Source organism: Mustela nivalis (assembly GCF_964662115.1).
Source record: "Mustela nivalis genome assembly, chromosome: 4".
Classification (NCBI taxonomy): domain Eukaryota; kingdom Metazoa; phylum Chordata; class Mammalia; order Carnivora; family Mustelidae; genus Mustela; species Mustela nivalis.
Genome location: NC_139023.1, coordinates 102,309,033 through 102,321,323, shown reverse-complemented (window position 1 = coordinate 102,321,323; position 12,291 = coordinate 102,309,033). Strand labels below are relative to the sequence as shown.

Here is a 12,291-nt window from a genome sequence, read left to right as displayed (position 1 = left end):
TACCTTGGTTCCAGCCCCTTTAATACCTAATCTCAACCAAATTACTCAATCCTTCATTCTCAATAAAATGATATCTACCTTATTTGGTTTTAATAAGCATTAAATTAAGTGATAATAAATGTAAAACAATGATCCACATGCTTGGTGCATGGCCAGTATTTAGCCGATGGCGTTACCTTTGGAGTATTAAAAATGAATAAATATAAATGCTGAGTTTTTTTTCCCTAAGTAACAAAAAATAATGGAAAATTATTGTGAGTTTTGAAGGGAGGATTCCTCTATCAGTCAGTACTATTAATAGTAAGAACAATTTAGAGGAAGTTGAACAGGAAAAGATAGAAGGCTAGTTTTGGTGTAATGAGTAAGGCCTGAACTTGAATTCACAAAGCTTGAGTTGGTGAGATGCTTATTCTTCTATGAACAGGCTGTCTGATCTTGAGAAAGTCACTTAAACTCATTTTTCATATTTATAAGATAGGAATTAAATTCAATACCAATTTGAATATGGCATATGATTTGAATATTAAACATAATAGTACAACTTTACCAAAGAAACCAATAGTGTACAAAATGCTTGAAATCTGTAAAATCATATATAAATACAAAGGGTGTTGTTAGGGTAATTACCGATAGTTAAAACTTATTCATTATTGAAATTCATCATTAAAGTTGAAAGATTATTCTCTCAAAAAAGTAGAGCTATTGAGTTACCAAATTTGGATGAAATTTGTTTTTAATTTTTTTTAAATTTTTATTTATTTGACAGGGAGAGAGATCACAAGTAGACAGAGAGGCAGGCAGAGAGAAGGGGGAAGCAGACCCCCTGCCGAGCAGAGAGCCCAATGTGGGGCTCGATCCCAGGACCCTGAGATCATGACCTGAGCTGAAGGCAGAGGCTTAAGCCACTGAGCCACCCAGGTGCCCCTGGATGAAAATTTTTAAGAAGTAGTTATTAGATTGTGAAATCAGAATTTATGAGGAGAAAAGAGATTGATATTAACAATATATTTGCAATACTTCTGAAAACATTTCTATGGTGTTTATCCCACTAATGATCCTGCTATTCTTTTTTCCATGCCTTTAGCAATACTGGAACAGGATTAGAGTTGTGAGTTTTATCTGACATTTTGCTTGGTACCTGTTATATCAGTATACACATTGGCTAGCACCTGACTCGAGTAATTTAGGATTATATCATTTGTATCTGTTCCTTAGAAATTTCCAAATTAGAGAAACAGAAATTAGCCATATGAAATAAGGTCAGAAAAAAATAGAAATCATGTTAATAAAATAGACTTTTTATTATTATATTTTGATCTATGTATTATTATATTATGGTCCCTGGCTTTAGACAATAATGGGTTTTGTTAATAATAACACTTATATCAATAAGTTAGTGTTATGTCTAAATGTTTCATTTATCAGAAACTTTTAATATTTGTGTTCTACCTGTATTAAACATATACCTTGGTAGGGTATGCGGTAATGTCACCAGACAAGAGAAACAAGAAAGTCCCTTCACAGCAATGACTGCTGTCCTGTTTGAAGGTCAATTGTCTTTCAAGCATGCAGAGAATCTTTATCATGTCATATTTCAGAAATATGTTTTTGGAGATGGGAAACAACAGGCCATGACTTAATGTTTTTGTTGAACCACTATAATTCTTCCAAAGCATTGAATACGTATCACAACAATTTCTCTCTGTTAAAGAAAATATCAAGTCCTTAAAGGAAATTTCCTATTTTGCAGGTAGAGAGGAAATTAAGAATGCACCTTTTTTGTAGTTGTTTTTGGTTTGGTTTGGTTTGGTTAGTACACTGTAAGAAATTTGCATTGTAAAGCAAGCTGCTGTTGTCAGCTCTTTAATGTACTGAGCAGTCAGGAAGCTGCCTCCACCCTAAGAGGCTTAGAGACTGAGCAACTGAGTTAGACAGCAGGTGCCCAGGCCAATCAAGTCAATTTTCTAATGCAAAGTGCATGTTGTGGAACTTGTTCTATTAGTTTTTGTATTTTTTTTTTTTCTCTCTCTCTCTCATAAGGAAGCAAGAATTTTTCTCTGTGGATGCAGTGCTATTTCTATTTTGAGAAAAAAATAGTAAGGAATTTGATAACAATAGACTGGTGTTAAAACAACAAATTACCTTTTAAAAATAGATTATCCACACCTATAGGAAGAATCTCAAGAAGGCACACAGTTAATTAAAGCTGGTTCTGACTTACACATGCAAATATGCACTACTGTCCAGTAAATAACTGGTTGTGTGCACAAAACTTTTCTTTCCCAGAAGTAGCAACCAAGCAAGAATTTTTTAATCAACAATATCAAATCTCATTAACATATTTTAGTTGGAGATCTTCAGAATTTTATTTCCTTTTGCTATTGAAAAGTCACAATAGCTAAGAGGAATTAATGTATGTTCTTTTAAATTCACGAATGTTGCAGTAGTTAAGGGTGGGGTGAGGGTACACAGAAATAAGTTGGCAAGAAAAGGTCCAGGGCCTATTACAAAACCAACTGCAAGCCAAGTATGATTCCAGATAGACAAGAACCACCTGTTACAACAGAGGGAGAGGTTTAGAAGATGAAATGAGAAGGGGGTGACCTTAAAGATCATTTTCCCAATTGTAATACAAACAACTAAGGGGACATGCAGATATTTATATCAAACACATGTGAATAAAATATTTGCCACACATTATTCAATATGAGAAGGCATATAATCACTTATGTATTTCTAGTTAATCAAGAGAAACTTCTGGACGCAGATGGTTTATTACTGGTAATAGTAATAACTATCTGGACATTTACCTAGCGCCCTATTGAATCCTCACAACAACCCTTTTGTTTCAAAGGGTGTTTAACACATGAGGAGACTGATACACAGAGTTAAGTAACATGCTCAAGGCCACACACTTAGTAAGGGATGGAGTCAGGATGCAATCATATCTAACTCCAAAGCCCATGCGTTCAACAATTCTGCTGTACTGTGTACTGCATAAATACATGTAGTCTTTGGAAAAGACTGGACTGGACCAAAAAAAAAAAAAAAAAAATTAGAAGGGACCTCCCAAACAGCTTAAAGTCCACTGACAATTGCCAAGAACTCAAGGACACATTATTGTACAACCGGAAAAGAAATTCAATGTCACAAGAAATGCTTAAGGAAAAATGATTTTGCTTGGCCCTTGCAACATGAGAAACCTGAATGAATTCTGCCTCAGAATGGAATATACAATGTATCATTAGAACATACTCTAAACGTTCTTCTTAGTAACAATGCGACACATAGAAAGAGTTCCCTTTTTAACTCTTTTCCAATTTCATAAAATTAGGAAAACTTTCCACCTCTAAAGCAATTACCCCCCCCAACACACACACACACACACAAAAGGAAAAGAAAAGAAAAGAAGCTCTATAAAATAACTTGCGTTGACTTAAAAGTATTGTGACCACAATGCAGTGATCCTATCAAAGTGCCCGAAATATCTATTTAAAAGATGTGAGTATGGGAAAATTTCTTGTAGAGGGCGAATCTCAACAACTACTGATGTAATGATTCATATGAACTTTGTTCTTGATTATCTTCAAATAAAAATTTTATGATCAGAAAGGGGGCGTTAAAAGGAGAATTAAAGTTAGTCGGCAATAGGAAAAACAATCTGTCAATGGAAGGACGTAGGCATAGAATTCCGAACGTCAGGAAATACCCTATGTCCGTCACTCAGAATTTAGTTCTTTGTGGGTCGATTACTTCATTACTTAATTATGCGTACGGGTAGAAATTTTTTTCCAAAATAAAGGCTTTTACTGGAGAAAACGTGGGCATTTGAAAGCGCAGGTGTATTTCTTACAACCGAGTTGAGCGAGAAGCAGAGCCACTGGTTAGAAATTCATCTTGGATGTGTAAGGCTCCATCTACTTCCCAGCCCACGTGGCAAAAGTAAACAGAAGGTGGGCCGGGGCGGGGTGAAGCAGGACTCGGTCAATTCCCTAATTTGTCGAGTCTTTAAAACTACAGGCCCCTAAAGCACTAAGGGCATGCCCTTGACGAAACTGGGGAGCGCTTCTGTAGAGGGAGATTAAAGCGACGGTGTAGAAGATGCCAACGCGGGGACCAGGCAGGTAGAGGATGCACCTACCTACTGGGCTGGAGATGCTGGCCTTCGCGCGCGGACGTGGGTGCGCGCGTGGCGTGTGCGGAGATACGTGCAAGGAGGCGGGAGTGCAGACTAGTGCGAGGTGGCAGCGCGTAGGGGTGAGGAACGCGCACATACCTCCAAGTGGGTGGTGGAGTGGTGCACTAACAAAAAGTTTAAAAGGTTAATCTAGGGTCTCCATCCTTGTGCCAGGCACCCACGCCACCTCCCCGCTGCGCGCCTGCCGGGTGCCTTCATCCGGCTGGCTACCCGTCCGAGGGGTTCCGGGGTGCCCCGAGTCTGGCTGCTGCGCCCGGGGGCTGGACCCTCCCCTGCGCTCGCCCCCGCCCCGTGCTCATCCCGGCGCACAGCTCCCCAGGCTCCACCGCAGGGCGCCAGGGCAGCCCCGGCCTCGACTGCGCACCCCATTGTACGGCCCCCAGGTGCCGCCGGCCTTTGTGCAGGAAGCCCCGGGCGGGGGGCTGATTCCCAGGGAGCCGGGGCTGAGGGCCCCGGGGCGGCGACGGAGGCCGGGGCGGAGGAGGAGGAGGAGGAGGAGGAGGAGGCCAGTGGAGGAGGAGGCGAGCCGGGCGGAGGAGGAGGAGGCCGGGCGGAGGAGGAGAGCCGGCAGCAGCAGCGGCTGCAGCGAGAGCTCGGGCGGCCGCCGCCGCCTCCTCGCGAGCGCCGCGCGCCCAGGCCCGGCTCGCATGCGAGTCACGTCCGCCCCCTCGGCGAGGCCGCCCCGAGACGCCGGCCCCGCCGAGTGATGAGAACAGACGTCAAACTGCCTTATGAATATTGATGCGGAGGCTAGGCTGCTTTCGTAGAGAAGCAGAAGGAAGCAAGATGGCTGCCCTTTAGGATTTGTTAGAAAGGAGACCCGACTGCAACTGCTGGATTGCTGCAAGGCTGAGGGACGAGAACGAGGTCAGAGCGCTTCTCTTATGCCGCGAAACTCTCCCTTTCCTCTCCCCCTTGCTTTCTCTCGGGCTTCCAGGGACTGGGGAGCAAACCCTGCAGTGTCACCCGCAAATACCAAGAGGGAAGAGGGAAGCTTCACAAATTACTGGAGCCTCTTCAACATGGCTGACAAATATAGTTTTAATTTCCCCCCCTTTAAACCTGTAGTTCTGTGTTCCCTCCTCTCTCCTGCTAATGCTCCTCTCCTCACCCAGAAAACTTACCTTTGTGACTCCGACCAGCCGGTTTCCCGGCCTTTTATCCTCAGGAAAAGTGATTTTTCTTTGCTTTCCTTTCTCAAATAGTTCAGCTTTGGGGGTCACTACTTTTCCCTTGAATCCTTCCCGACCCCCTTTCCTTCTTGTAAGTCAGACCAGTCTCGGGTTTCACCTAGCCCACCCCAGAAAGAACTCTGACGGAGTGTTTTCGACCCTTTTATCTGTTGTAGGGTCTGGGTCTGGGTTTGCGTTCGCGTCCGCCCCTCTCGAGCCCGGTGTCCGCTTTTGGGGGGGGCGAACTAAGCGAATGTCACGGGGAGTAAAACTGTAGTACACTAAGTGGGGTTTGGGGTTCCCCCCCAAGTCCGCGCGTTTTGCTAGTGGTGCTGAGTGAGAGAGAATAGTTTCTCTGGTCCCCCCACCAAGACCAGATCCCACTTTTCTCAAGGTACATCAGCTCTGCGATGGGCTGTGCCTGCCAGTCTGCGGAGTGGGTGTAAGAGAATTTGTGGGCAAATCTGTGCCCTGGCTTTGTGCTTCTCCCGAATCAGCTTCGTTTGGTTCCCCGGTAAGTGACAGGCAGACACAAAGGCAGGCGCAGGCCGGGGGGGGGAGGGGGCGGGCGGGCGGGAGGAGGGGGGCAGAGTTGAGAGTTGGAAGACTGCAAGGTCAGGGGCGCCGAAAGAAATGAAACCCAGTCCCAGCAAAGAAGCGGAGAAGTAGGGAGCCAATTTCTAACAGTCCCATCCCCATTTTTCTCTCGGCTTGGTTGCTCGCTTTTCGTCTTTTATTTATCTGCCTTTCTCTCCGTGTCTCTTTTTTTCCTCCTTCTACACACACACACACACACACACACTCTCTCTCTCTCTCTCCCCCCCTCCTCCCTCCCTCCCTTCCTCCCTCTCCAGTCTTGCCGAATCTTTTCGCTGGGGCTGCTTGTCTCGTGTTATTAAGCTGAGTTTCTATGGAGAGTTTTCTACCTATGACACAATAAAGTATGGCCTGGGTAGACTCCTGGGAAGGTCGAATATGAAATATAAGTGTTATTTACTGGCTATTGCCTTCATGACAGACTTTTAATTGCATTGAGTGATCCCCCCCCCCACCTTCATCTAGTGTTCAGGAATTGAAAGAAGGATTATTTTCCAGTTGTTTGCTGAAAGTTTACTGAAATATTTTTTTACATCTTCTTGTGTAGGGAATAAGTTACATCCACGAATTTAAAATCTGAAGTCTGATAATGTGCTTTCACCTCTCCAGTAAGGAATAATAATGGCAAATCTAAATAAAAAAATATTCATCAACAAATGATCCAGCATGAGAGGAAGATTGTTTCTTAGGAAAAGTTGGGATGTAAAGAGAAAAGATGTTGCTTTGCTTTGCTTTGCTTTAAGACTGTGGGTATTGTTGCCTGGTTAATGAAATAATTATATTTGCATTTTAATGGAAAGTTGAAATGCTGGAGGAGAATTATATTCTTTTACATGTTTGTATGCATGTTTGATTATAAGTTTGAGGAAGAATATAAATTTCAACACAACGTTGGGTTTTTGTTTTTTTAATGTTATTAAGCAGAGAACTGTTAGGAAAGGACTAAAAAGTCAAACTTAAGTTTAGAAAGCATGTATATGATTAAATGATGGGTAGAAGGAAGAGCACAATAATGGACATTACTCCGTAAGTCAGATTTCCAAAACCATTCGTCCTCAGTAGTTCACTTTGTAACTCTTTATATTTTGATCTCTGAAAAAGTAATTAAGTTTAATTGTTGATACTGATGGTTATTTCACATGAGTACAAGGGAGTAATATTACTGATCTGGTGTAGAAACAGCTCATTTGGTTAGTTCTTATTTGTCCTAAAATAATAAGGAAAATAGGAGTTTAGCATAAATGCTTACTAGTCATTGAGAAAACTATGATTAATTGCAGTAATTCAGAGTTAAATAATTCCTTTTGCTAACAGACTAATATGTAACTGCTTTTTTGGGACTTTTCAAATGTTGTGGTTTATGCTTTCTTCAAATTATTAAACTAATTATAGATGTAGTATTTTCCATCCATATTGGTAAATAAGAATACCTGCACTGGTTAATAATATTTATTGTGACCATGATGACTTGTTCTTTCCTATCAAATTTAGACTCTGTAATTTTATGTATCCTATTTGTATGCTGAAAATAGCTGTTACTATTTTAGGGGCTTTAATGAGTATAAGGAGGAGATGCACATTATTCACCAATTTCAATATAAGTACCACTTTCTCCTTTATTATAAAAGAAATTATTTGGATTAATATAGAATAGTTGACTATAGCAGACACAGTGTCCATTCTTCATTTATTATATGTCTTATAGTATCACCAGGATGTTCTCAGAATTTCATGGGATAGAACAGTCTTGAGCAATTAGACTTTATGGAAGTGATAATAGATAATAACAAGATAGATCTTCTTAAACTGCAATATTATTTTGCTTATTTTCTTATTGAACTAATAGTTAAAGAGAAGTTAACTTGGAATGAAGAGAGTTCCTTGTTTTGTTTAAATTCACAGATTTACTAACTATGGCTTTAATTATATCTGGCATTATGCTGGTCCATGCAAGGAGTCAAGGGCACTGGTATGATTTTGATGCAGTGACACATGAAGGTAGACATTGGCAGGCCAACATCACTTTCAGAACAAGTGAAATGCACCTGCCAAGGAGTTATTTATGAGAGACTTCCAAAGTCCTGTTTAGGCACTGGACTTGTATTAGGTAACAAAAACTGGAGTTAATGTTTTGGTTTCACTTGCTGAAGTTATAATTTCTCTATCAATTCCTCCAAGGCTCCACCCACACACAATGTTGTAAGCCAATGTCACTACTGAAATGTATTTCCTTATTTGCTGATCTCAGTAAGAAACCTTTCTTATAATTCACAGACACACCTGGCAGAAACCCTCTTTTCCATTATGTCCCAGATCCAAGTTGGTAAATTCTTATGAATTCTTTGAAATTATCTTTAAATGTCATCAAAAGCTATGGATGTTTGACATGTTAGAATATGCAATACTTAGATTAAACCTGCTTTTTTGTACTGTAATTCCTTCTTCAATAAGTTCAGTTGTCGTTGCTTAATGGAATTTAATAATCTTACCTAGCCATCTCAAATTACTGGCAGGAGCCTTCTTTGTTTTATGAACAAGCATATAGACAAGTTAAAACTTTGGAGCAGCTGTCAGTGTTGGTTCATCAAAATAACATTTTCCTCAACTATTATGCCACCATTGCACACTAGTTCTTAAGCGTAGTAATGGCACCAAAGCCAGTAGCAGGAAAATATTTTACAAGCCAACTTTACAATTGGAGCCTTAACTGTGGGAGAGTCGGTTTGCCAAGTAGAACTGGTGGTTATCTTGGAAATAGTGCTGAAGAACACAACCACAAATGATTTTGCCAAATATACAGTATTTACTTGGTCTAGAGCTCTAGTTTCTATTTTGATGCACTGCCAAAACTCAGGGAATAACTGTGACATTATTTAAGGAGGTTATATAGTACATCTGTATACCTTGGTGTATAGTACAAAATACATATGCATTGGTACACAGTGGGAAAGAAGAGTTCCACAAGAGGAGAGGGTAAAGTGAGAGCCCTTGAATCACTGTGACTGCAAGCCAAAGAGTCTTAAGTATCTGTTTCCAGCATTATTCTGATCCTCGATTGTACATCGCAGAAAATCCCTAACTTAAGAAAGATACATAATCTTTTCCCAATGAAATAGATTTTGGTTGTCCTTTCCAAAATAGTAAATTCTATCAGCTTTGATTTATGCTTTCTCCACTTGTCATGAAATGTGGTTAAATGTGCCAGGATTCAAGAAGTAGAAATAGATAGTAGGTAAATTTTCAATATTTTTTGTAAAAACAAACTCAATGATAATGTCTACATACCTGAAGTTTTAAGAATTTGGAACTCAATATTTTATATTTACTCAGGGCTGTTACTCAGATGGGCTTGAAATCAAGTGCCAAATAATCTGAGATTTAAAATTAAGAGATGAATAAATTAGGGTGAAGTGTTTTTGGAGGACAGGTTAGGACATAAAATGAACTGGTTGCTTCACTAAAAATACTATTTATTTTAAATTGAATTTATGTCACTTGGAAGAGAGGCACTGATTTCTACATCTGTTTATTCCATAGTATAACCTAGGGTGTTCTACTCAGTCAATATGTAATGAAGGGAGTACCAGCTTCCAGTTATGAGTTATAAGTTCTGGAATGTGATGTGTAGCTCAGTGACTATCATTAACAATACTGTGTTGTATATTTGAAAGTTGCCAAGAGTATATCTTCAAAGTTCCCACTGCACACACGCAAACTTTGTAAGTATGTGAAGTGATAGATATAACTGACTTATTGTGGTAGTCACTTCCCAGTATATACATATTTCAAATCATTACGTTGTACATGTTAAACTTACATAATGTTAAATGTCAGTTATGTCCCAAAAGCTGAGAAAAAATAATGAGTGACCTAGAACTGGAAAAAAATAATGTCATTAAATTAGAAAATATATAATGTAATCTCAGTACTGGTGATGATGGTAGTAATGACAGTGGTTTTTCCTTACATGTAACTTCTACAAGCCATCCACTGTAAACATACAGCTTAAGAATCTTTAGTAAATTTACACAGACATCACTTATTTTTTATTGAAATTTCTTTTAAGATATTTATAGATTCAGATGCAGGTGTATGAAATAATAACAACTGGGCATGTACCTTTTGCCCAATTTCTTCCACTGATAATTTTTGGCAAAATTATAATATCACAGCCAGGATACTGACATGGATATAGTCTACCAGTCTTACTCGGATACCTCCAGTTCGACTTGTACATTTGTGTACTATATATTCAGGTCCATACCATTTTATTACCTTATCAGATATCTTTAAATATTTTTTTCTGAAAGGAGTAAAGTTTAACTCAGTTCTCCTTCATCAGTCATATGATTATACTGCCATTCCTTATCAAAATTTGCATCAGAATATAGGTTTTTGTTTACTTAAAAGTGTTTTTGCATAAAATGACCTTAGCATTCAAAATCTTTTCAGTTGTTTTAATAGCTTACTACATTGTAACTTAGGTCATTTAATTCTCTTCATGACTCTAGAGATAGGTATTATCCTCATCTCAGGTAAGCTAACTGAAGCAAAATGAGGTTGAATAACCAAATTCATACAGCCAGTACATGGTTTGGCTAAGTATTGAATTAGGCAGTCTGTCTCTAGATCCCAGCCCTTTAACCACTATGCTCTGCTGCCTCATTACTATTAATAAAAAAGTAAAGCTGTAGTGTAGAGAATGTAGGGAAAGTACTAAGAGGAGACTTATGGTTCACGCAATTGTCTACATATAAATGGTACCCAAATATTCATAGCATGTTATTTATAATTGTCCAAAAATTGGAACAACCCCAGTGTCTATCAACTCATAAGTGTATGAACTATGGTATATCCATACAATGGAATATTATTCAGCAACAAAGAGGAATGTAGGACTGATCCTTGCTGCATCATAGAGGAACTTGGAAAGAAGTAAATAACAAAAGGTCACATATGATGGTATTTCATTTACATGAACTCCCCAGAATAGGCAAATCTAAAAAGGCAGAGAGTAAATTACTTATTGCTGGGGGCTGGTTGGGGATGGAGAGAGAAGAAGGGGGACAGAGTGTTAATAGATATGAGGTCTCTTTTGGAGCCTAAAAATGTTCTGTAGTTAGCTATGTTTGCACAGCTCTAAAAAAGTATCCAATTGTATACTTCAAGAAGGTGAATTTTTTTTTATTATATGTGAATTATATCCTAAATAAAGTTATAAAAAATGCATACAACTGACAAGGTATTTGGCATTCGGAAAGTAATTCATGTCTCATGCAAAGAAATATAGAGTGCTGTTTGAATTGAATTGTAAGGGACTATGCATACCTTTCTAGAAACATGGCACCAGTGAGTTTTTTATGATACGTCCCTATGAAATTCGGATTTTTAGCTTTAGACACACACAACCCCAACTTGGGGTTGGTTTTATTTTAATTTCTAACTTAATGTAATTCTAGATACCAGACATTCTTCTTGTTGAGCAATGCTTCTCTCCCTCTTTATTCTGATGAGAATGTTGAATTGGTGCCAATTGGATTCCATAGTTTGGAACTATGACTATAACAAGGGTGGGGGAAATTCAATGATCTGCAAGCTTTCAGCTATAATAATGTATACATGTTATTGTACTCAATAAGGAAATGGCCTTGGCTTCGTATAATTGCTATAATCTTTGTTTTTTCAAGGAAAAACTATAGAAGTGACCAGAAATTCCACTTTTTAAGAATATGATTTTAGGACTTACCTGTAGGTTTGTAATGACATTCACATTAGAATCTTTATCCAGTCAAGCTGATGGAGCATTTGTTATAGAAAGCAGTAAGGTAGAATATAGGTCTGGTCCTCCATATAGGAAAAATGCATAGCTTCCTTGTTTTTACCCTCTCTTGTTTCTCTTAATAGTTTGTGAACTACCTCAATTCAAAATAGGTTTTTATGGTAGTATCGCCATAATATTCAAAAGTTGTTCACTGGGTTCCAGTGTGCTCTTCCATCTTTGCCTTTTATTTATCTTTTTAAGATTTTTATTTATTTATTTGACAAGAGAGAGACACAGCAAGAGAACACAAGTAGGGGGAGTAGAAGAGGGAGAAGCAGGGAGCCAGATGCAGGGCTCGTGGGGCTCAATTCCAAGACCCTGGGATCATGACCTGGGGCCGAAGGCAGACGCTTAAGGACTGAGCCACTCAGGCACCCCCCCATCTTTGCTTTTTAAATATAATTCCAAAAATCTTAAATTTTCAAGTTTATTAAAAATATGAAATGAGATATTTTGTTTATATTTTTAGCTTTGCTTTTTTTTTAAGATTTGATTTCTTTCTT

General features: G+C 39.0%; 2 protein-coding genes across 2 annotated transcripts in view; one reads left to right on the top strand and one right to left on the bottom strand.

Moving 5' to 3' along the window:
• Window positions 1-4,847, bottom strand: part of LOC309863936 (uncharacterized protein) — a gene marked incomplete at its 5' end in the record, with an annotated part of 59,686 nt that extends 54,839 nt beyond the window's left edge. The window contains 2 exons of the mRNA XM_082729194.1: window positions 4,142-4,302; window positions 4,563-4,847. Coding sequence (XP_082585320.1) covers window positions 4,142-4,302; window positions 4,563-4,847 — 446 coding nt within the window. The remainder of the gene's footprint in view (window positions 1-4,141; window positions 4,303-4,562) is intronic.
• TET2 (tet methylcytosine dioxygenase 2) overlaps window positions 4,734-12,291 on the top strand; it is a 138,289-nt gene continuing 130,731 nt past the window's right edge. Inside the window, exon 1 of the mRNA XM_082729168.1 lies at window positions 4,734-5,065. The gene's annotated coding sequence lies outside the window, so the exon portion shown is untranslated. The remainder of the gene's footprint in view (window positions 5,066-12,291) is intronic.